This window comes from Myodes glareolus, chromosome 18, assembly GCF_982192425.1.
Source record: "Myodes glareolus chromosome 18, mMyoGla1.1, whole genome shotgun sequence".
In the NCBI taxonomy this organism is placed as follows: Eukaryota; Metazoa; Chordata; class Mammalia; order Rodentia; family Cricetidae; genus Myodes; species Myodes glareolus.
The window spans coordinates 36,357,973-36,382,679 of record NC_142043.1 but is presented as its reverse complement, the minus strand read 5'-3'; the positions used below and the strand labels follow the sequence as shown (position 1 = coordinate 36,382,679).

The window sequence follows — 24,707 nt, the reverse complement described above, 5'->3', positions numbered from 1 at the left end:
TAACAACCAAGACTGACAGCTCTGATGAAAAATACCTTAGCTTCAACGCAATGTGTTTGTCAGTGCCTCCACTGTTGTAGAAAATTCTCAGGTAACTCTTTGTTGCTGTTGTTGTTGTTTTCGAGGCAGGATTTCTGTGTAGCTCTGGCTGTCCTGGAGTTCACTCTGTAGTCCAGGCTGGCCTCAAACTCACACAGATTTGCTTGCTTCTGCCTCCCAAGCGCTGGGATTTAAGGCGTGCACCACCGCGGCCAGGCCGTGCAAGGTTAAACACTTTCAGAGGCGATGCTAGACAGTCAGACAGGGAGATCTGGATTGAAGGCTGAGACCAACAATGAAGTCATCAAATAGCACCTCTCCCTATACCTTCCAAATGCTGTGATCCTTTAATATAGTTCCTCATGTTGTGAGGACCCCAAACCATAAAATTATTTTGTTGTTACTTCATAACTGTAATTTTGATACTGTTATGAATTGTAATGTAAATATGTTGATATTTCAGATGGCCTTAAATGACTGACCCCTGTAAAAGGGTCATTCGAGCCCCCCAAGGGGGGCATGGTCCACAGATAGAGAACCACTGCTCTATCACATCCTTCTCCACATGAAAATAGAAAAAAGTGGGGGTCTTCAATTTAAATCCTGGGCTCCCATGTTATAAAAGACTCCACTATTGTTCAATTGCAAGACAGAGGAGGAAATTCACTTTGAAAGCCACCTCAAAACACACTGTGACTTAGCTGTCACTAAGGTTTGGGTGAGAACTAACATGTAGCCCATGTTTCCATGAAAAACGACAACTGAATCATAGACCTAGTCTGTATCCCTTGCTAGATAGCTCTTGTTTGAAATCCCTCTTTGGTAGGCAGAGTGGGTTTGACCTGCAGAGTTTTGCTCATTGGGCATCTGCTCTTGTCCAGACTTTTCTCTCCAGAGGCAGAAGAAATCTATGCCTGGACCAGTAGCTACTGTGTAACACAGCTGAGAGGCCTGGGCCAGGCTCTTCTTGTTGTACCCCTGCTTCTGATGAGACAGTTTTTTGGAAACTGCATGTGTGTTCTTTAGTCTATGTCTGAAGGTAGTTAGATGGTGGGGCTACTAGATACCCTCTCCTAAGACCAGCATGCAAATATATCAAGACTCAGCAGAGGCTACCAGAGATTGCTCCACCAAAGGGTCTTAGGCATAGGCAGTTTTGTTTGCAGAGCAAGGATGTTGTTTGTGTATTTTCCGTTCCTATTTGGGGCTGGTGGAGATTGTGTCAGGTGCCCAGGTCCCCTTGAGACCCTTCTGGAAACAGTCACTCTTACTGTCCTTGGAAAGTGATGAAGAACCATTTGGTAGGTTTCTTTTTAAATGTCAAGATATTGTCGAGATCTTCAGGCCAGGAGGGTGTAGTACATCCATTAATCCCAGCACTGGCGGAGGGGGAGGGCAGGGGCAAGTGGATCCCTGTGAGTTAAAGCCTGCCTGGTCTACAGAGTGAGTTCCAGGACAGCCAGAGCTATTATACAAAGAAGCCCTATCTCAACAACAACAAAATCCTCATGTATTCAAATTTAGCCATCCCCTGGGTCAGTAGGTTGTAGACATTAAAGTCTCTTATGAGTACAGCCACCTCTGCGACGCCTTTGCGAGCATTCTTTCAAGCCTACTGCTCAAGTTGAATACATTTTAACTGAATCATTACAGAGACGATGGAACACTGTGGCTTCGGTCCACTCATGTTAATCTGTGCCTTAGAAGTCACGGCCCCACCACGGAGATAATGGCGTGAGTCTTGGACTGTGTTATTGACTCAGACCACAGGTGAGGCTTTGGGTGCAAGCTGCCTTGAACTTGTAACCGTTGCTCTGCAGGGTGATTGGTTTCGAGTGATCCCTCTGCTCTTGTGGAAACATTGGTTACAGAGTCTCATGACCCTGGGTTCCCATCCCAACGCTGCCCCACAGTTAACTGTGCCACCTTCGATAAGCTGCTTAGCCTTTCTGAGTCTCGATTTTCTTATTTCTAACATAACAATACCCACCCCTATTGGAGGATGTGATACTATAAGTACGAAGGAGTCTGGCATTTGAAAACTGTCAGATAAGTTTTCTTCCACCACCCGCCCTCCGCAGTCTGAACAAAGCAGAATGATGCGCAAGTTGCAGAGGGTGTGAACATTCTGATTTTCATACCTAGAAAGACAACTCAGCCTCACTTCTGAAAGTGGGGAGAGCAAGTGGGCATGTTCGCGGTCAACAGTATTCTGTGACTGCCGGTCATTTCTAGGAGCTTCTAGGGACAGCAGGAGCCTCCACATAGTTTCACCCTTAAATTCTTGCTCCATCCATTCTTGCTCCTTTCCTGAGCTCTCTCGTGTTTATCCAGGAAGCCTCCCGTCCGTAGCCCAAATCATCCCCAGCCAGCAGTTGGGCAGGCCACAAACACAATGCCTTAGTGTGACCTGAAAGATGGCATTGTTGCCAGTAATAACCTCCACGTTTCTAAAGGCTGCCTTAAGGCAACTAGTCTTGTGCAAAACCCCTTATTAATGAACGAACAGCCCTGACTGCGGGGTTGACAGTGGAGATAGAGGAGGCCCTCTCTGAGTCATTTCCCTGAGACTCACGACAGGGATCAGATCAGGGATCACCCATCAGCTCAGAGCATCCCAGCCTCGCCATCCTGAATGCGCCTGCTTTGCAGGAAAGCACACAGGACAGAAGTGGGTGTCCTGAGACATACGGATCAGTTTCATATAGGTAACTTCTAGGCTCTGCCATCTTCCTAGGAAACTGTAGAGTTGTTTAGCTCAGCGCCTTTGTCTTCCATCTTCTGGTGGATGGAAGGATTGTGGGTAGTCTTTGAAACATCTCTGACGTACAGAGGGATCCAGGCTGGACTTCGTCAAGTCTGGGAAATGTGCTTCTTTGCCTTGTATAAGAAGGTTCTTTCCATTTCCTGTGTGCATCTCCATCTCTTATACGCATGAAAAAATGATACTGTCTCTTTGAAGATATATTTACCACCAGCAAAACCCTTTTCTCCTACTTCCTTAGAAAGTCTGGGAATGATAGAGCTGAAGAGATGGCTCAGTCAGCAAGTGCTGAGCATTCAAACAAGAATCCCTGAGTTCAGCTTCTCAGCACCCATGCAAGGCTCTGGGCACAGTGCCATGCATTTGTACTCCTAGTGTTTGGGAGACAGAGAAAAGAGTTTCTAAGAATATAAGAATAGGACTGGAAAGATGGCTCAGAGGTTAAGAGCATTACCTGCTCTTCCAAAGGTCCTGAGTTCAATTCCCAGCAACCACATGGTGGCTCACAACCATCTGTGATGGGGTCTGGTGCCCTCTTCTGGCCTGCAGGCATACACACAGACAGAATATTGTATACGTAATAAATAAATAAATAAATAAATAAATAAATAAATAAAGAACATAAGAATATAAATGTAAGTATATATACTTAAAAGTATTTATAAGAATATAAGAGTATATAAAAATTGCTGGCCAGCTATTCTTGCGTAATTAGTAACAGGTCAGTGGGAGACCCTGTCTCAAAAAAAAAATGTGGAGATTGAAATTAGAAGCTATCTGATATTGACCTGTGACTTCTACACACACAGGCATGTGCACACAGAGAAAACAGTGGGGACAAATGAGCACCCAGATTGCTACTCCCTGCCTTTATGTTGCTCTTCTATAGCAGGTAGCTACCCTGTTAGAGGTGAGTTTAAAGCCCGAAGCCGAGTTCATCTATCACAGTTGAGGGACACGATGGTGCAAGATTGTGTGGCCTCTTTGTGTGGGAATCCTGTGACACCAGGATTCAGCAGCATTTCAGGCAAATTATCCATTCAGAAAAGAGCTAGGATTCCCTGTTTATTTCTTCATTCTAGGCCAATTCTCGGCATCTTATTCTCAAATTTAGAAGACGCCTGCCTAATGTCATTCTTGGTATCCAGAAATGGTCCACCAAATAGTTGCCTCCAGTGCAACCTGGGGGTTCATTAGATTCATCAATTCTTCGTGGTCAATAAACACTTTGAAGTCCTTTTGTGGAAGGAGCCACTTAAATCCAAAGTACAACTATAATAAGGTCTAATGAGGCCAATGGTTTAAAGAGAGGCCTTTAAATCACATATAAAACTCCTCTACCAATCATTGGTACCGGACAAAAGCAGACAAGGCAGGTGAGTCTAAGTGCCCGTGCTTAAAAGCTTCCTTCTTGGTGGTGGAGTCACACTGAGCTCTGCTCAGCTGAATGAAGCCAGAGGTGCAACGAGCCACTGCCTGATGGGTTCTCCAACTGTTCTAACTGTGCTATAGGACATATCACAGTAGAGTTTCACTCTGTGAAACCTTAACCTGCAGGTTGCTGCCACTAAAGGCTTCTTCAAAGACAGGAGAGTTTTCTCTGGGAAGTTGCAAAGGAGGTAAGCTCTAGTTTTCTTCTATCTTGCAAAATGGAGAAGATGCTTTGTAAATGGAACCAAGGGAAGAACCTGTTTGGGAGGAGGTGGAATGCAGCAAACCTCTGCTAAGTGTACGTGGGGTGATGTGTGTAAGATGTGCTATCTGCATGGCGCTGGATTGAAGTTAACTGGGAGTGCTCTAACGACGTACAGGCTTGAGACTGCAGGATGCTGTCGTAGAACTGGAAAAGCGGTATTGAATTGGAAATGATGCCACGCTTTTTTATTTACTTTTTAAATCAGAGGAACTTCCTGTTAAGAAACCTTCATGTTTTAAGCGTAATCTGTTTCTATTTCAAAGCAGAACAGGCCCCAAAGGATAAGAGTTGTCACCATGCTACCCTTGGCGGTGTTCTGGGGACTGGTTGCCCTAATTGGTAAGTAATTGACCGGCATTTTTCCCTATTCAAGGGTGTCTGTTTTCTATTATAGTCAGAAAGAACAATGATTATGTGCAATAGAAGAATGGGCTCTCCTGGACCTGCTTGGCCATTAACCAACTGCTTATTTCTTCTCTTTGCTTTTCTTTGTGTGTGTGTTCATTCACGTATGCATACAAATATGTGTACAGGTATGTGTGTGTGCACGCATGTGCACACATTTGCATGTGTGCATGTGTGCATGTGTGCATGCTCACACACACAGAGGGAGAAGTTAAAATTGAGATCAAGTGTTTTCCACTTTTTTTTTTTTTTTGAGATTGATCAGGCCTCTTACTGAACCTGGAGTTTATGATTTGGCTAGGCTGGCTGTCAAGCTAGCCCAATAAACACAGCAACTGAGCCACCTCCCTAGCCCAGGCCAACTGCTTATTCTTAGGAGTGTTTTCTGTTTGCTAAGCACACAAAAGAGATATTAGTGGGGATTGAAAATAACGAAATACTAATTGTTCTGTGTACTTCTGACAATGCACCTACTTGGCTGGGTTTCTTATGAAGAGGAGTATGGCACACGAAGAGAAAATTCCCGACCAGAGTTATTAGATGAGCATATGGAGAGGGAAAATCCATCAGTGTGGGAGTTGAGAATGAAAAGTTCACATCTATTGAGGAAGTTCAGACATGAAAGCCTTGGGGAAGGCCATGGAAAGAGTGAGAGATGCATGGTGATCCCTATGAGAAGGGAAGAGGCTGATGGATGGAAGCAACATCTTAGTAAAAGCCCTGTGTCGAGATGACGTATTTGTGATAAAGTGAGCCAGTGGGTAAGGCCAGAATAGAAGATTTATTTAAACTTTTGCAATTATTTTACTATATGTATATAGATAATATGCCTGCCTGTATATGTCTGTACACCATGTGCCTGCCTGTGCAGGACAGAAGAGCGCATTGGGTACCCCAAAACTGTAATTGCAGATGGCTATGAACTATTGTGTGGGTGCTGGGACTTGAATTCTAGTCCTGGAGAAGGTTAGTGGGACAGAAAGGGACCTTGGACAAGAAGAGATGAACCAGGTGTGGTGTCTCATACCTGTAACCCTAGCACTCAGGAGGCTAATGCGAAAGGAGTGCCACACATTTGAAATTAGCCCAACTTCATAGGCTAGCCTGGGCTACAGAGTGAGAATTTGTCTTAACAAAAGATAGATAGATAGACAGGCAGACAGATATAAGGAAAGAAAATGTGGAAACAGTAGTTTAAGAAAAATGAAGACCATTGTAAGCAATGTTCAGTTGTCATGATTGACTGAGAAGAGAGTTCTTTGAAAGTTTTTTCTTCTCTATTTGGAAATGGGAGCCCAACCCAAGAGCAATAATTTGCAGTTACTTTTGGTCAAAAGCAAAGCAACATGTTTTTAAAGTTTTTACTCATTTTTAATTGCAGAGTTGTATAGCCAGTGAATTGATTATGAACCACTGTATGATCTGTGAACAAGTGAAGGATGACCAATTTTAGACAGACCTGTGTGTTGATGTTAGCACAAGCCCACGGTCATATTGCAGGTCCCTTAAAACAATGATTCTCAAGCATGCATGAAAGTCACCTGAGGGGCAATGGTGGCGCACGCCTTTAATCCCAGTCCTTGGGAGGAGGAGGCAGATGAATCTATGTGAGTTCGAGGCCAGCCTGGTCTACAAAGCAAGTGCTAGTACAGGCTTCAAAGCTACACAGAGAAACCCTGTCTCGAAAACAAACAAATTATTAACTAAAAATTCTACTTGGCCTTGGGGGTCAACATTTCTGATTCAATAAACCTGGTATTGAGGAGCCCCAGGGCAAACATTTTTAATAAGTATCCCAGGTTGTTTTGATGTCTTCAGGATGTGGGCTACACAGTGAACATGGCAAAGGCCACCTCTCTGTTAATAGATAGTGAGCCTGCCAATATATTTATAGTAATGTAAGGAATTTGGGACCAAGAATAAAGTGTAAGGATGATTTTGTTCATCTTTTTAATATAGGTGAATAAAAAAGGCTCGCTGATTAAAGCAAATCTTTTGGGTACTGAGGACTGAAACTTTGTTCAATAAGCCCTGCAATAAGCCCCATTCCAGAAGTGTCACAGTAGCTAAGGCTTTGAATTCCACCTTGTAGCCTAGAATGGCTTTTAACTCCCGATGCCCTACTGCTATTGAGTGTGGGGATTGCGGGTGTGTTCCTCCACTCCCAGTTTACGTCTTGTTGGCGATAAAACCCAGAGCTTCACGCGAGTTAGGCCAACGCTCTACTTGGTGTGTACTGAGCTACACCACCTGGCCTAAAATTTTTTGTTTTAATCTTGGTTTTTCGAGACAGGGTTTCTCTATGTAACAGTCCCCTAGCTGTCCTGGAACTAGCTCTTGTAGACCAAGCTGGCCTCAAACTCACAGAGGTCCATTTGTCTATGCCTCCCGAGGGCTGGGATTAAAGGCGTGCACTACCACCGCCCAGCTCTAAAAGTTTTTAGCTAAAATAAAATAAAATATTTTAGCTGTAGAAAATTTCAAACCTACAAAACAGAGAATAGTATAGTAAGCTTTCCCAAACCCATGACAGGCTTTTACAACTTCAACCCTTCGCCACTCTTATCAAGTGCTGCCTCCCCAACCTTGCTTGGCTTTGAAGCTTGGTGTGTGTGTGTATATGTGTGTGTTTATGCACGCATGCACGTGTGTGCATGCATGTACATATCTGTATGTGACATGTGTATGTTTGGTTGGAGTCTTTTAGAGCAAATCTATAACATCAAACCCTTTTGCCTGGGGCTGGAGAGATGGTTCAGCCATTAGGAGCACTGGCTGCTCTTCAAGAGGACTTAGGCCTCATTCCCAGTGGCTCACAGCTGTCTGTAGCTCCAATTCCAGGGGAGCCAGTGCCCTCTTCTGGTCTTTGTGATGCACAGATGGCAAAATACCCATAAAATAAAATAGAATAAAACAAACCATCTCACTGGCAAAATGTAAGCACCATCTCTGACAGGAGATGCTGATCCTGGCTTGGCTCACACCTTTCCTGCCGCAAGTCAGAAAGCAGGCACTTTTCCAGATGATCTGGACCCTCTTACAAGGGAGTGGTATTTAGAGACTACAGTTTGGGAGCTAATGGTGTGTCATTGTTTGGGATTGCCATTCCTCCCAGATCTTATGTACCTCTGCAATATTATATCAAAATTTGTTTCTAATGGCATACATGTTATCATTTATGAAGAGGAGTATCAGAATAACCAGTGCTGAATTTTTAATACAATTTGTGATTGCTTTACAATCCAATGTATGCATATATGTATGCCATATGATGTATTGGTTATATTTACATTGGCATAAGTTTGCCTGAAATAGTTTCCTCTTATGTGTTAATTAGCATTGCAATTTTGTATAGAGTCAGGTTCACTCATCTTTTTTATAATTCCTTTTTCCTAGTCAATTTCATTTATTAACTATAGCAGCATTTATATGCCTCCAAAGTAAAGGTTATTTGAAACTATTAAAAACGTTTAGAAACACCTAGTCTCTACCCCTGTCTCTTTGACCCTTTCACCTTCCCCTAACAACTCTTCTTGGTCTTTGGTCCATCTTTGTATTATTTCTTTGAACATATAAGCAGATTGCATCTGAATATATGATTATATTTTTCCCTTTTCTAACATGGAGTGTGAAGATGCTGGTACAGAAGTCTGTCGATATAGCCGCCTTCTTTCTGGTGTTTGAGCATCTTTCGTATGTTTAAAGATGTTTTCATTTTTCTCTATGCATTCTGTTTATGCCCTTTACTGGTCATGTGATGTCTGAGCATAACTGAAGGCTGTGCAGTAGCAAGTCACGTGGCTACTGGAGGAGTTGCACTCTGGGCAAACTGAACCACCTGTGCAAAGGGCGAAACCCGCCAGTATGCTGAAGAACAAGCACGGGGAACACTTGAAAACAAGGGGAAGGGGGCTTGGAAAGGAGCCAAGAGTCCGATGAGCTATGGTAGAGGGGAAGGAAGTAGTAGAGACTTGGCCATCTCTCTGAGTGAGGATGGAAACCCATGAAGGTTAAGAAGGAAGACCGATAAATTACAAACAAGTCCCCAGGATCACTCTGGCGACCAAATGGAAAAAAGTGGAGTGGGAAGTCAGTCAGGAGGCCTATGCAGTACCAGAGAAGCAACGACATCTGTCTTCGACCATAGTGGTCGCAGAGCAGGAAGAAGGGGTCAGCTTCTGCATAGATGTCTTTATTCTGTAGTCTCATTCCCAAACCAGGTACCTTAGATTTTATGTGCATCTGTATTATGGAGCCCATTATTCCTTCGCTCTGGTGTGCAGTTGTTCCTAAGTATCAGTGTGTTGATTTTATGACGCCTGTGAATACCAAAATCTGAGAATGCTCCATCCCTATTCCTAATAAAAAGGAATATGATTTGCATAGCAACCCACACACCTCTTGTATTTTAAATCAACTTTAGAAGATTTTTAAATTTTTTAGGATTTATTTTATATATGAGTGTCCTATCTGCATGTATACCTTCATGCCAGAAGAGGGTATCAGATCCTACTAGAGATGGTTGTGAACCACCATGTGAGTGCTGGGAATTGAACTCAGGACCTCTGGAAAAGCACCCAGTACTCTTAACTGCTGAGCAATCTCTCCAGCCCCTTTAGATGATTTTTAATATTTAATGCAATGTGAATTGTAACAAGTCTTTCTGTGTCCCAGCAGCTCCCAAATAATGACATGGAGACTTAGTTAATTATGAAAACTCAGCCTATAGCTTAGGCTTGTTCCTAACTAGTTCTTATAACCTAAAACAACCCATTTATGTTAACCTACATTCTCCCATGACTTGTGGCTGTGACCTTTCCTCCTGTGCATCTCACTTGCTCTGTATCTCTTGGTGTCTCCACCTTTCTTCTTCCCAGAATCCTCTCTGTCTCTGGAAGTTCCACCTAACCTCTTCCTGTCTAGCTATTGACCATTAAGCTCTTTATTAAACCAAGCAGAAGACATCTCGACAAAGACACGTCTTCACAGGGGAAACATATTCTACAACAGTGAATACTGTATAAAAGTTCCTATTCTATATTTCTTGAGGAATTAGCATGTACATGTCCAGTACAGACACAATATAGTCCACCCACGGTTGGTTGAATTCTCCTATGCAGAAATCAACTTCTGGGAAGGTCACTGATATTACTACATGCATCAGGGGCAGAAGATAGGACAGAGAGCCTCAGAGGGCGATACCATGGCAGGGTCCAGCCTGGTAGTTCTGCTCTGTCTGTCACACAGAAACCTGTTTTTCTACTTTTATCCTCTGGATAATCTGTCAGTATCCCGACTTAGGTGACAGTTATGTTGCCTAACTTTTGGGTCCATTCACAATTCTATTTTGGTCTATTTGTGAATGGGAGAAAGTGGATTGTGCTTCTGGCTTTTCTTTAAGTAATGTTTTTTAATAATTCTTTTAGAATTTCATGCATGTATAAGATACATTTTAATCATATTCATCCTCCACTCCTCCGTAGCCCACCCAGATCCACACCCACACCCTTCCTACATTGGGTCCATTTAAAATACTTTAAAGAATACTGTACTTACATCAGTTTACATAATTCCCTCCCTTCCCTCCAAATCCTCCAGCGCCCTCCTCCATTCCCTCTCAAATTCATGACCTCTTCTCCTTAACTGTTAAATATATAAATACTACCTGCTAAATATATGTATTTGTTTATCAGAATTTTACCTCAAAATACTTTAAAAAATCTTTAGAATTACTTTGGTTTCCTAAAAATAATAAATAGTAGAAAGAAGCGTTCTATTTGTTATATGCCTAATTCTAAGAAAGTATAGTCTCTTAGTACTGTTACAGTCATGAAAATTATATATATAGTGAGTGAACTCAATTCTTTTCTTTAGAGACTTATTTATTTACTATGTATGCGGTATTCTGTCTGTGTGTATGCCTGCAGACTAGAAGAGGGCACCAGATCTTGCTACAGATGGTGGTGAGCCACCATGTGGTTGCTGGGGATCGAACTCAGGATCTCTGGAACAACAGGCAGTGCTCTCAACCTCTGAGCCTTCACCCCAGCTCTCAATTCCTATCTTTAAAAAGTTGTTGGCATGCTGGGCGGTGATGGCACACGCCTTTAATCCCAACACTTGGGAGGCAGAGGCAGGTGGATCTCTGTGAGTTCAAGGCCAGCTTGGTCTACAAGAGCTAGTTCCAGGACAGGCACCAAAAACTACAGAGAAACCCTATCTTGAAAATCAAAAAAAGAAAGAAAAAAAATTGTTGGCTTGAGTGAGGCAATACAGTTATCTTAGAAGATGTTGCTTGTTTGGAGGAAGGAAAGGTAGATTAAATGATAAAATCATGTAATCTCAAAAATAAAAAAAATAAAAATAAGATTTTAAAATTGCTAAAAATACAAAATAAGCTAATGAGCCTTGGAAAAATGTGAAAAAACTCACAACAATGTGGAAAATAATGTCAGATTTCCTTCAGCAGAGGGACCTGAACAAACCTAATTAGGTCACAATGGCACAGTAGAAAACAGACATAGATTTGATATAAGTTGTTATGGCAACTTAAATCATTTATTTCTAATGGTTCAGATTATTTATTATTAATTTATGGTTTATTTTATTACTTATTATTTGTTTTATAATTTTATTTTTAATTATTTGTCTATTTACTATTTATTATTAGCTAAATAAATTATTTATTTAAATGGATTCAGATCCTCACCTTATACTAACATGATACAAAATGAAAGTCTATGCAACTTCTCATAGTACCTTTCTTAGTTTTTGTTTTGTTTTGTTTTGTTTTGTTTTGTTTTGGCTTAGCTTTTTATACCCCAGAAGTATTTATATCAGAAGTAAAACTTTCACTAAATCTTGTGCTGGGCTAGCTAGAGAATGTACTTCACTTGTGAGAGGCCTTGGGTTTGACCTCAGTGCTTGGGAGAAAAATCCTGTGGCCACTTTCATTCTGATGGGGATGTGTGTGTGTGTGTGTGTCATACATGACATTATTCATATATATGTATATATATGAAACCTATATGCACTGATTTTCACATGTATTTCCATGGTGTTCTGGAACAACGCCTAGAAGTTAAAACAAAATTTGGAATCAAATTTTTGCCTTGACTGATGAATTATTGGTAGAAAAAGGAGTTGAGAAGGAATAAATTATGGTTTCTACTGTTGCATAGCTTTGTGTGTGTGTGTGTGTGTGTGTGTGTATGTAGTGTGTGGTATGTGTGTGTGTGTATGTGGTGTGTGTGTATGTGTGTGTGTGTGTATGTGGCGTGTGTGTGTGTGTGTGTGTGTGTGTGTGTAGTCAGTCAAGTCCAGCAGTGTTTTCTCACAGGATTTACATAGATCATCATTCTGCCTTCCAGGCACTTCCAGGGGCTCATACCCCCTCACTCATTCCATGAACCCTCATCTGCATCCCCGACTTTACCATGGTTGCTATGGAGACATCATGACTATGGAGACTTTTGGGGCCCCCTGTGACATAAATAATCTGATGAACTGTGGTAAGTACAACTAGAGCAGGATCCTGTCCGCCATCCCCACTCTCATTTACAGAGTTTTCCTTAGTCTTGAAAAGGGGCCAACATTACAATAACAATCATGAATCAACATTAAAAGTTAAAAAAGTACTCTGGCCGCTGGCCGGGTGGTGGTAGTGTACGCCTTTAATTCCAGCACTTGGGAGGCAGAGGCAGGTGGATCTCTGTGAGTTCAAGGCCAGCCTGGTCTACAAGAGCTAGTTCCAGGACAGGCTCCAAAGCTACAGAGAAACCCTGTCTCGAAAAAACAAAACAAACAAACAAAAAAAGGACGCTGCATTCTAGGCCAACCAGGGAAACCCTGTCTAAAATAAAATAAAATAAAAAGCAAGTTTTTAAAAAAAGCGCCCTAGCCAACCTAACCACTTTTTCTTTCTCCTGATTCTTTCCAAACTGTGTTAAGGTGTGTTGATTTTGATATAGCAAAACCATTCCTTAAATAAAAGGCTCAATTCTGGCTTTGTTGTGTTCAGTTCCTACTATGGCATGAGTATTCTAAAGGCAAGCAGAGTCTCTTGCTCTCGACACATCTCTCCTTTCCAATTCCATTCCAAAATATTCCCCACGCAAGGCCACATATATATAAACCCATGTTTTCAACGCAAGGACCAAAGGCTCAGCAAGGAATCACATCTTCCGGCACTGACTGATCGCAGAGCCGGAAGGAGTAAAACGTGGCTCCACTGACTCCTAGTCGGTGCGCCATCATGGCAGGAAGCAGAGGGAGAAGCGCAGTGACTCCAACAAGCGTTGGTGGACTTCCCTGGGTTTCTGCAATTAGAGGTCCGACTGATCTTAGGATGTTCTTAGAATGAGCGTCCTGAGCTGTGGGTGTGGTCAGAAGCTGAGGCTGAATTAGTAAACTCCGAGAACCCGTCCTTTTCTGAAGTAGAGGAAATAGTTTCTTTTCTTTTGACACAGGGGTCCACGGTTCCGAAATGTTTGCCGAGATGGACTTGAAAGCCATCAAGCCTTACCGTATCCTCATCAAAGAAGTGGGACAGAGATACTGCATTGACCCAGCCATCATCGCAGCCATCATCTCCAGAGAAAGCCATGGTGGAGTTGTCCTGCAAAATGGCTGGGACCATAGCGGACAGAAATTTGGTTTGATGCAGGTAGATAGCCAGAGACTTTTCATCAGCCCAACTCTATCTCTCCTTGCAGAAATTCAGCCCAAACTCAAAGTCCATATCAGGACCTGAACACCCGAGTGCCTGGGCTTTGCTCTGTGACATATCTGTGGTGTTTCATTCAAGGACTAGCATTTCTTTAAAATGTTTTCTGTGTCTCATAACTACACTGTATCTACTATACCTATATCTATAGATATTAGAAATCACATGAACTATACTTCAATTGGGAAAAGTTTATAAAGGTTACTATTAACTCTTATATAATAATAATAACAATAATAGCAACAACAATAATAATAATGTCTTCTCGCGACTCTTGAAGTAGTAAAATTCATGAATGTGAATTGATATACTATAATTGAGTCCCTCTTCAGCTACCTTTGTTCCTTTGGATTAACTGGAGGAAGAGGAGCCTCATTATCTAGATATTTCTTTCCAGGTCTTTTGTTTGTTTTGAGGCAGGCAGCAACTCACTCTGTAACTCTAGCCAAGCTGAAACTTGCTTAGTAGCCCATGCTGGCCTGGAACTTGTGGTAGCCCTCCTGCCTCTGCCTCTTTAGTTACCTATATCTCCAAGCCTAGCCAAAACAATGTTTTATTTGAATTAGCTACATAATTATTTTCATTGTGAATGTCTAGGGGTTGGATATTAATTATTATTCATTTTGAAACATTTTTTTTCCTTCTCACCCTCCTCCTCCTTCCTTCTTTTGCATATCAGAAAGCCCCAAGTGAGCTTCTCCCAAACTGGTATTTCTCTGACTCTCGCCTTTGAAAGACAATACATTAGAGTATATAGCCTTTTGTGGATCAAAGGAAAGATGCTGAAGCGAGTGTTTGAATTTGAATACAAAGTGTGTGGGGGGGGGGGGAATCAAAGATGCTGAACCCAATGTTTGAACTTAAATCCAAAGAGGGAGGCCTAGGAATAGCAGAGAGTGTGTCACCTTGCCCAGATACCAATACAACTGTTTGGATTTTCCAGCTTGATAAAATACACCATCCTATTGGCTCCTGGGACAGCAAAGAACACCTTCTGCAGTCTGTTGGGATCCTGGCAGAAAAGATAAAGGCGATCCAGAGAAAATTTCCCACATGGAATTCAGCTCAGCACCTCAAAGGTAGGCTCTATGTCTAGAGCTTTATCTAAATGAGTAGTGAATGAGACTCCTAAATGGAAATGTGCCCTAGAAGCATCCCCACTGGGTTGACTACGAGGAAGCCTGTCTTAAAGAATGCCTTAGCATCCTCTGAGCCATGCATGACTTCACTTCCTTAGCCCTCCTACAAGATGTTGGGCTTCTTCTTGTCCTTCTAGCCAACTACTAAGCCACTGAATGACACATTAAGCATGAACACAAAAGTTAAAAAGTGTTTACCTTCTCATAGTTTTTCCCCCGATCCGATCCAACACTATTAACAATTCTCCAAATTGCTTGAATAAACTTTTACTGAGAAATGCCAGAGCTTCAGTTACCCCAAGAAGTCTAAGTGAAAATTTCTGTTTGGCTGAACTCAGAGCCCCTCAAGTTCAGCAGCTCCCAGATGGAATTCACTCCCTAGCCCCACTACCATAGATGTTTCTTTTGCTTTCATTGTATGTATGTATTTATTTGGAGACACTGCTATAGCCAGTCATCACAGCCGGAAAAAAAAAATGATGATTTTTTTTTTCTTGGACTCATTTACTTTTTCTTTCTATCCATCCAGTCACACCAATTCCTCAGTTTGCCTCTTACAGGATCATGATTTGAATATTCACATTATTCTCTCTTTCCACACTTTAACAGTCTGAACTCTGAGCAAAGAATTTTCTATCTCAAGGTCCTTGAAGGTAGGAAGGAAAATATGAGCATAAAGTACAATTTTTAAAAACCTACTAATGATGATCGAAGACAAACTTCTAGGGTAAAATAGTGCATGCGTGTACACAGGTCCCCATGAGGGTAAAATAGTGTATGTATGTACACAGGCCTCCACGAGGAATGAATACATTGTGGGTATCTTGCACTCAGTGAGGAGCCTTTTCTGGCACTCAACGGGTGCTTTAAAACCTATGAATGAGGGTCCTGGAAAAATGGCTCAGTGGTTAAAAGCACTGGTTGCTCTTTCAGAAGACCTAGGTTCAATTCCCAACAACCACATGGTGGTTCACAACCATCTGTAATGAGATCTGGTGCCCTCTTCTGACTTGCAGGCATACACGCAGGCAGAACACTGTACAGGTAATAATAATGAAAAAACAAACATGAATGAATGAAGAAATGAATTGTTGACTAAATGAGAAAATGTTACAATCTTGTATTAGTTCTATCAGATCTGTGCTATGTAAAGAGAAACAGAAACCTTGTTACTCTGGACTATTTGCCTGGAGGGTGGTGAGTTAATATCCTGGGAGCTCATGTCTTATTTCTACTGACAGCTAATATTGGAATCTAAACCTGTGTGTTTCATTTCAGGTGGTCTGGCTGCTTTTAAGTCAGGACTGGACACCATTGTTACTCCTGCAGACATAGAAGCTGATTTAGTTGATGATCTTATTGCCCGAGCCAAATTCTATAAAAGACATGGCTTCTAGGCAGAGGCGCATTGACGTGGAACTCAACTGGCCCCGCTTTCAAAGTTTAATATTAGCCCATTGCACTCAATAGGAACAAAGAAATAGTTAGAATTATGGAAGAAAGTTCATTGCCAAACTTTTTAATAAAAACAAGCAAAAGAATGAAGGAAAGAAGGAAGAGAGGTGGGGATATAGTTCAGTTGTTGAGCTCTTGCCTAGCGTGTGCAAGGCTCCAGGTTCCATCTTTATCACAAAGAAGAAAGAAAAGACCCTTGAGTCCACATATGGTTCCTAAGAAATAGTCATAGACATACATATAATTTCATTGCTGTCAATGTGAACATCATGACACATGACAAAGTACATATTCTGGCCAGGCTTCATTTTAGATCATAATTTGAACCTCTACTCTGTCTACCAAAATTACTAATAAGAAGTGAACCTTTGTCTGTTTCCCAGTTTTTGTCCCAATTGCTAGGGCACTACTCCTGAGATCTTTCTGTCTCAGAGGCCAAATCCACCGTAGGGCAATAGATGGAGAGGAGTGAAGGCTGCTGCTGGCTGTGGCTTTTGGTTGCCTCTTCAAGAGAAGACACAATAATTTGTAGGGTTGTGAAGCTTTGGTATCCCTGCCAAGTGACTCCTAGGTCTTTTGTTTTCTTTCTCTCTTTCTTTCTTTCTTTCTTTCTTTCTTTCTTTCTTTCTTTCTTTCTTTCTCTCTCTCTCTCTTTCTTTCTCTTCCTTCCTTCCTTCCTTCCTTTCCTTCTTTTTCTTTCTTTCTTTGTTTTTGTTTGTTTGTTTGAGACAGGGTTTCTCTGTTGTAGCTTTGGAGCCTGTCCTGGAACTCCCTCTGTAGATCAGGCTGGCCTCGAATTCACAGAGATCTGCCTGTCTCTGTCTCCTGAGTCGTTGTGATTAAAGGCATGCACCACCACTGTCTGACAGGTTTTTTGTTCTTGTTGGAGACATCTGTTGGACGTTTTCTGCCTGTCCCTCCTCTTTCTGAGAAGGAACCACAATTTTACCATCCTTCCTTGAGTCACTTTGGAAAGAGTCAGGTAAACCATTTCTGCCCAAAGTTCACCCAATCCACCCAAAATCAGAACCAGGAATCGCTGTTTTTGAGACAAAGTCTCACTCTATATTTCAAGCTGCCCTCAAGCTCATAGACCCTCTCGCCTCTGCTTTTCAAGTTCTGGTCTAACACGTGTGGGCCATCGTACCTGCTGTGTAATCATCTCTTAGGAGTCGACAAAGACAAAGCTTCCAGCTGTTGAATGTCTTTGTTCTCCTCCCTGCACGTGTTCAGTCTGAGGTTCATGCTGCTCATGGATGATTTCTTTTGGATTTTCCCTTGGAAACGTTGATTTCATTCAACATCAGCCCTTTTGATGTCACTATTGCAAAGACAGCGACTGTGTAAGCCAGATAAGCTTCCAGTAATTAGTAAAACTGGAAGTAGTACACTGGCTTCCACCTTGAATCTGTTTCCCCAGGGTTCTTGTTCTGACCGACACACCGAGAGAAGTCCTATAGAGGGCCAGGTATTAAAGGTGTCTTGGTTTGGTTCCCTCAGGACCAGACCTGTGACAAAAATGTGGGTGCAAATAGTTTATGTGGGGGAGGGGGACACAGAAAACAGTTATAAAGTGGTTCAGTGATAAGGGATGGGAAAATAGTGAAAGGTGTCACCAAGCCAACCACCCTAGTGCGCAGTGGGACTCAACATTGTGGGAAAGCATGTGGAACTGTGCGGGACATTCCACCTCAGAGTTAACTAACTGCACTGGCACAGGACTGGAGTCTCTGAAAGCCACTGGGTGACGTGTCCTCCTGGCTGGAGAGGGCGTGGCTTCTACACAAGCACAGATATAAGGCACTCGTCCAAACCTCCAAGAGCAAGAGTTGCAGGCATAAGCAGGCAGATCAAGCGAGAATCCCGAGAGGCTCAGGGACACAGAGGTACTGACAGTACCTGCCACAAGGCAGGGACCATCCTTGCAGTGCTTCCTGTTTGCATCTATGACTGAATAACACAAGTCCATTATTCCTCCTGGTTTCCGTGCCGGGCTGCTGCAGAATCTCCTAGAACGGCTGATTTGGCACAATCAAACTATCTCTGTCACCATCTGTAGCACAATAGCAAATTCTCTCGGAAATTTAAGATGTTAATCCCCCAATATGGCACCATTAGATTTTCTTGTGTCTTCACCCACCTCAGTCTTCTTCAGCTTTGCTGCCTGTGCTCCTCTTGGAGATAATGATTATGGGTCAGGTTTTCCATTGCAAAGTTGAACTTTCACTTTAAAATTTTTCTCCAAATGGGGTGAATGGAGTTGCTGCCTTGGATCTGGAGTGGCCCCCCAAAGCCCACATATTAAAGGCTTGGCTCCAACCTGGCATCAATGGGAGGAGATGGCATCTTCAAGAGGTCTTCTAGCCACGGAGGACACACCCTGGGAGCTAATATCAAGTCCCCAGCCCCTCTTTTTTCCTCCCATTCTTTCTCAACTGCTATGAGATCAGCAGCTCTGCTCCCTCCCACATCCTCTGCCGTGTGTTGCTTTGATAAAGATTATTTGAGTTTTCTTTGATGCACCATCTGATGTAAGTGCTTCTGAGAAATGGTCTTGCTGTGCAGCCCAGCCTGGCCTCAGGCTCATAAATCTTTTGCCTCAATCTCAACAACATTAGGATTACAGGTATGCACTCTAATACCTGGTCACACCTATCGTATGAACACAGAAACATACTCACCCGCATTTCTCTGTAATTACTGCACTTAGTATAATTACCTCTATCGACTAACAATTTTTTCATACAAGGAATCTAGCAAAGAGAATATGAAGAATTACTTAGTGCCTAAGACTGCTTGTTCCATATTTTAATAATTTCAAAAAAACAAAAACAAAAGTAGACAGAAATAACGCACAAATCAGTTCTCAGTTTGCTGGATGCCATTTTAAGGGTAACCTTTTTTATTTAGGGACCAGTGTTTTATATCTGACTCTTTGTTTTGTTTTTCAAGATAGGGTTTCTTTCTCTGTGTATCCCTGGCTGTTTTGGAACTCGAGCTATAGACCAGGCTGCCCTTGAACTCACAGAGATCTGCCTGCCTCTTCCTCCCATATGCTGGGATTAAAGGCATGCACCACAACCACCTGACTTTATGTCTGACTCATATTTGGAAATGGACAGACCATTTTGGTCTAGAGGCCAGACCAAACCTCTGGCCAGATAAATGTAGACCAAAGCAGATAAATCCAAATGAAGCAATCCCTAGAGACACGAAGTCAGGACTAAGGAACCAGTCCTTACAAGGTCTTGAGACCGACCACATGAAGCAGAGGAACCTCAACTTGAAGAACTTATCACCCACACAACTTTTGGGGTATACGGCCCCTTGTCATATGTCAAAGCACGAACTGCAACATTTAGACTTGGAATTGACACGCTCAACGGATGGACTTGTTTCAACTGGTAGACTCCTGCAAGTCACACATGTAACCCCTCTCTTCCTTGCGACGGGACAAGACCTGTGGTTTGCTTCTGGCCAGCAGAACATGATGAAGATAATGAACTCTACACGACTGCTTTATGTGCTTAGTAATATCCATTTTGCTATTCCCCCAAGTGCTGGTTTTGAAGAGGTGGTTTTCCATCAGTTCTACAATCACACAGAAGTGAATTCTGCCAATAATCTCAGAGACTGGAAGCAGGGCCCTGCTCAATCTTAATGCTGAGAACCCGACATCAGTAGGAACTATTTATTGCAGCTTTGTGAGACTCTAAGCCAGTGGTTCTCGACCTGTGGGTCACGACCCCTTTGAGGGTGGAAAGACCCTTTCACGGGGGTCGCCTAAGACTATCAGAAAACACAGATTTTACACTACAATTCATAACAGTAGCAAAATTACAGTTAGGAGTAGCAACGAAAATAACTTTATGGTTGGGGGGTCACCGTGACATGAGGAACTGCATTTAAGGGTTGCAGCCCGAGGAAGGTTGAGAACCACCGCTCTGAGCAGTCTACCCAGCTGTGCTATCACCGCACTTCTGACTCAGAGAACCCACGGGGTAGCAAGTGCTTTAAAAAGCAGCTTTGCTTGTGCAATAACAGAGGGCCATTTCCTATGCCCTGGACTGTTTCTTCTGTAGACATTTTCACTTCTACATATTCAACTCAACAACCCTTCCAGTTGTGGGCTGTTGAATTTAATATTTATTACTCCAGCTGTGACTTTTTAGACAAAACAAACAAACAAATAAAACAAAACCCCAAAGCATCAATGTGGCTTCTCTTCATCTCCATTTAACATTAACACCAGGGGGAGGACACAAAGGGGTTCCTATGTACACAGATGCTCTCAAACCCACTGTAGGCAGGAACACGTTTTCTTGCAGTGCTCAAGCAGGCCTCCAACTAGACAACATTTTAAGGTGGTCTTTGGGCTCCCATTTCCTCCAGGCCATATACATACCAGTCATTCAATAATCGTAGAATTAAAATTGCAATTGCCTTTGGGCTTATTCATAAATAAAATCCAGTTTCATGCTTGATGTCCCAAGTGACACTTTGGCCCTGATGCAGTATTTAGCATTAAGATCTGTGACTGGACACTAACAAATGAACATGCAAACGCTGGTGTGCCCGGAGCTGTTCCCTACGGGGGCAAAGGAAAATACAGGGCCACTGGAGTGCAGGTTCCTTCTGAGTTGCTACAGGCTTCTCACTGAATCTCCCCTAGAATTCTTACCACTTCCTACTTTTCCACGTATCTGAGCAAGAAAACGAGAGGATTCTCCTGGGCTGGAGAGACACTTCATCAATTCAGAGTTCATGCTGTTCTCCCAGAGGTCACACACTTGGTGCTCAGCGCCCCCAACAGGTGGCTCACAATCACCTGTAACCCCAGACCCAGAGTGTCTGACGCCATCGCTGGTCTCCTCAGTTACCTGCACTCATGTACATATCCCCACACACATACACGTTACCAAACGTTTCTTAAAAATAGGATCTTTGCATACATAGGAAATTAAGATGAGGGCACAGTGGGTTAGGGTAGACATAAGAGGCCATATGGAGAAAATAAACATGCATACACATAAATTTAAAAAATCTTTTTAAAAAATCTGAGATTTCTTCCTATTCTAATTTATTTATGTATGTACATACATACGTTGGGGTTTTGCCTGCATGTATGTCTATGTGAGGATGCCAAATCCTCTGGAACTGGAGTTATAGACAGTTGTGAATAGTCATGTGGGTGCTGGGAAATGAACCCCGGTCCTTTGGAAGAGCAGTCAGTGTTCTTAAGCCCCGAGTCATCTCTTCCTATTCTTTATGTGTATGTACCTACTGGTGCATATGCACATGAAGGTCAGAGGACAACCTTATTTGCCATTTATCATGCACCAACCTTTATTTACTTTTGAGTGAGGGTTTCTCACTGGCCTGGGATTGGCAAGTAGGCTAAGCTATGGATTGTCCCTTCTCAGCACTGGATTAATGAGGGGGCACTGGCATGATCAGTTTTTTAAACATGACTTCTCGGGAGCAAACCCAGGTCCCAGGATAAGACTTCACTGAGATATTTCTTTTCCTCTCTTCTCTTTCTTCAAAAAGCAACCTGAACTACTGATAGAGGATTCTTACAAGTACAAACTCCACCCATTTTAATACGCAAAACAGCACGGCCTGCTGAATAACTGCTAAACCACCTTTACTTCATACATACCCTTGCTCCAGCAGGAAAAATTTACACAGAAGTGAATGGTTTGGCAGAGTGCAACAATACAGTTCTGGCTAAATTAGACCTGCAATTCCAGAACAAATAAAAGCAACACATATACAGAAGGACATCCCATATCAACTTCTGTACTTTAGAGATGAGACGAACCCATCAATGTTCATGTCCCAGACACGGAGGCACAGAGTGCTGCTCTAGCCACACCCAGTTTCCTGCCCCTGCTGGCATCTTTGTTCTTTTAGCCAGCTTTGGAACTCACTTGAAGAACCTGCTATGGTATGAGCATGGTTTGTTCCACCAAATGTCTGTGTGCCATGTAGTAGGATGTTTATGAGGTTGACTTAGTGGAAGGTGACTGGATCTTGGAACCATTACAGGCAGAAGAGATTAACGTCCATCGTTGAGAGCAGGCTGTCACAATGTTGCCTCCTCCCTTCACTCTCTTGCTTCCTCTTTTGCTCATTCCGTCTTTTTTAGTTAAGACATGACATCGCTTCCCTCTTCCCCCTCCCATCCTTCCTGTTTCCCCCCCTCAAATTGATCACCTTTTTATTATGTCACATATACATTATATACAGGGAAATAAAGGCATAAATGTTTACACATAACCTGCTGAGTCTACTTGGCATTGCTTATGTGTTTATGATTCTAGGGCTGACAACTTTGTACTGGATAACCAATTAGGGGGCAGGTTTTGGGGAAATAATTACTCTCCATCTCAGCAGCCATTAATTGCTGTCCCATCCATGAGATTCCTGCTTTCGTGTTAGCATGTCTCTTGGTATTGTTTAGACAGTCATATATTGTTGAGGCATTGTGGGTGTAGCTTTCCCATCATTTCTTTATTTCTTCTTTATTGGTTTTTAAAGACAGGGCTTCTATAACTTTGGAGCCTGTGCTGGAACTCACTCTGTAGACCAGGCTGCCCTTGAACTCACGGAGATCCACTATCTCTGCCTCCCAAGTGCTGGGACTAAAGATGTGTGCCACCACCGCCTGGCTTCCCTATCATCTCTAAGAGATAGAATCCCACAACAAACTTCTAGTTTTCAGACTCTTAAACTCTTTCTACCCCAACTTCCAAGACGTCCCCCGAACCTTTTGTGCATGTATTGACTAGGGCTGGACTCCCATAGTCAGTTGAACTCCTCACTGAAGGGAAATTGTACCTGGTACTAGAAATCTAACCAACCACCCATGGCTAGTGAGGTCATGTGTCTTAGAGAAACTTCAACTACCATGTCAGTAGAACACAACCATTTCTACCTACAGTCTAAAATGTATCCCTACCCATAGGCAAGGGTAGCTCTTACTCAAAATCAAAAGTTTCCTTTTGCGAGATTCTCTCCCTGCTACAAAAGCATCTTCCCTCCCAGAAGCCACTGAGATTAAAACAAACAAACAAAACAAAACAAAAAGCACCTTTCCTTCTCCTGACAACCAGAACTCCACATTCATGTGACTATAGACTTGTGGGTGAATGTTATTCCTGCTGAAGTCTTCATATCTATTTCTCCTTACACGGTTTCTATCTTGAGAAGTAAGCAGTATCTCTATGTCATGGCCGATGCTGTCCCCACTCTGAAGCTGCTCTCTATAGTATGTCCCTGAGACCCTCTAAAAAACTGGTCTGGAACAGAGGCAAATAAAATCAAAAGACGTTCCTTTGTAACTTACACCATGATACTTCACACACACACATACACAAACACACAAGAAACTTAAATAAGTGAAGCTCATGAAATTGTAAAACTTATTTTTTGATAGCTATCATAAAAATGGATGAATCGGATCTCTCTGGACCTTGTGAAGTGCAAGGCCTGCCTGAGTATTTCGACATGATTGCTGTGGTCATGTGTTACAGCAGGTGGTTTACAGCTGGGAGGTAAGGGTGCATTCATCCTGAACCCAAAGGGTCTAGGGAAGGGCTCTACTCACTCTGCTGTCAGGGAAAACAGGTGAGTTTCCCATTCTTTCCAAGCATATTTTGAAGTAACCTCATAATACATTAAGAGGGTTTTGTGTAACAGTAACAATTGTTCTTTTCAATTGCTGCTTATAATATTGGGTGAAAGTTATGGATGTAGAAAGGGGGAAAACTTACTGCTACTGTAAATCAGTTATGAAGAGCAACTTAAAGAGATAATGTTCTAAATCATAGCTATACTTGTATTTATGTAAAGTACGACCTCTTTCCTTTACTTTGTATTTGAAGTGCAGAGGAGCAACAGTGTTTTATTGTCTTCTGTTGTTTTGTGACTCTCCTATCCCTCGTCCTTCCCATGTGTCTATCACCACTCTTCAATGAAGTAACAGGGCATTTAACAAAGATCAACATGTGCAATACTGTACTTTAGTGTTTCTATTTCAATTTTTTAGAATGTTAATTTACATGAAAATAAAATGAATAATAGAATTAAAAAACCAAACAACTCTGTGATGTCGCCTACCCTGCTACAATCCTGCAGAGGGTCCTTGTGAGAGGTGCTGCTCTAGCTCGGACTTTTAAGTGCTTAGAACCAAAGTAAATCCCCTTGTTTGATAAGCTACCCAGCTTGGGTACTTTGTTACAGCAACACAGGACTGACTTCAACATTTATAGAATTCAATGAGAAAGCAATCAAGGAACAAAGCAGTTTCTACAAAGAGATAAAATAATTGTTAAAGTGTTAGGGGTCTAAAGTTAGATGTTCAGACAATGCCATTCTTGCCCACTGTGGAGTAAAATTTTTAGGGGACAAAGGGAGAGAATTTAACCAAGTAACATCAGAACATCTAAAGTCTGTATGCCGAGGAAGAATCACAACAGC

The 24,707-nt window shown here is 42.3% G+C and overlaps 1 protein-coding gene across 1 annotated transcript; it reads left to right on the top strand.

Annotated features, from left to right (window-relative positions):
• Positions 1-4,795: 4,795 nt before the first annotated feature.
• Positions 4,796-17,086, top strand: Lyg2 (lysozyme g2). The gene is made up of 5 exons (XM_087897837.1): positions 4,796-4,838; positions 12,275-12,415; positions 13,373-13,569; positions 14,573-14,708; positions 16,047-17,086. Exons 1-5 carry the CDS (start codon positions 4,796-4,798, stop codon positions 16,163-16,165), a joined length of 636 nt encoding a protein of 211 aa, XP_087753963.1. The 3' UTR covers positions 16,166-17,086.
• The last annotated feature ends 7,621 nt before the right edge of the window (positions 17,087-24,707 follow it).

Bases quoted from the DNA above. Each gene is read 5' to 3' on its own strand.
- Lyg2 (XM_087897837.1), top strand. From the start codon at position 4,796: ATGCTACCCTTGGCGGTGTTCTGGGGACTGGTTGCCCTAATTG. The intron at 4,839-12,274 runs GTAAGTAATTGA...TCTGCCTTCCAG, and splicing joins GGGACTGGTTGCCCTAATTG to GCACTTCCAGGGGCTCATAC. The intron at 12,416-13,372 runs GTAAGTACAACT...CTTTTGACACAG, and splicing joins AAATAATCTGATGAACTGTG to GGGTCCACGGTTCCGAAATG.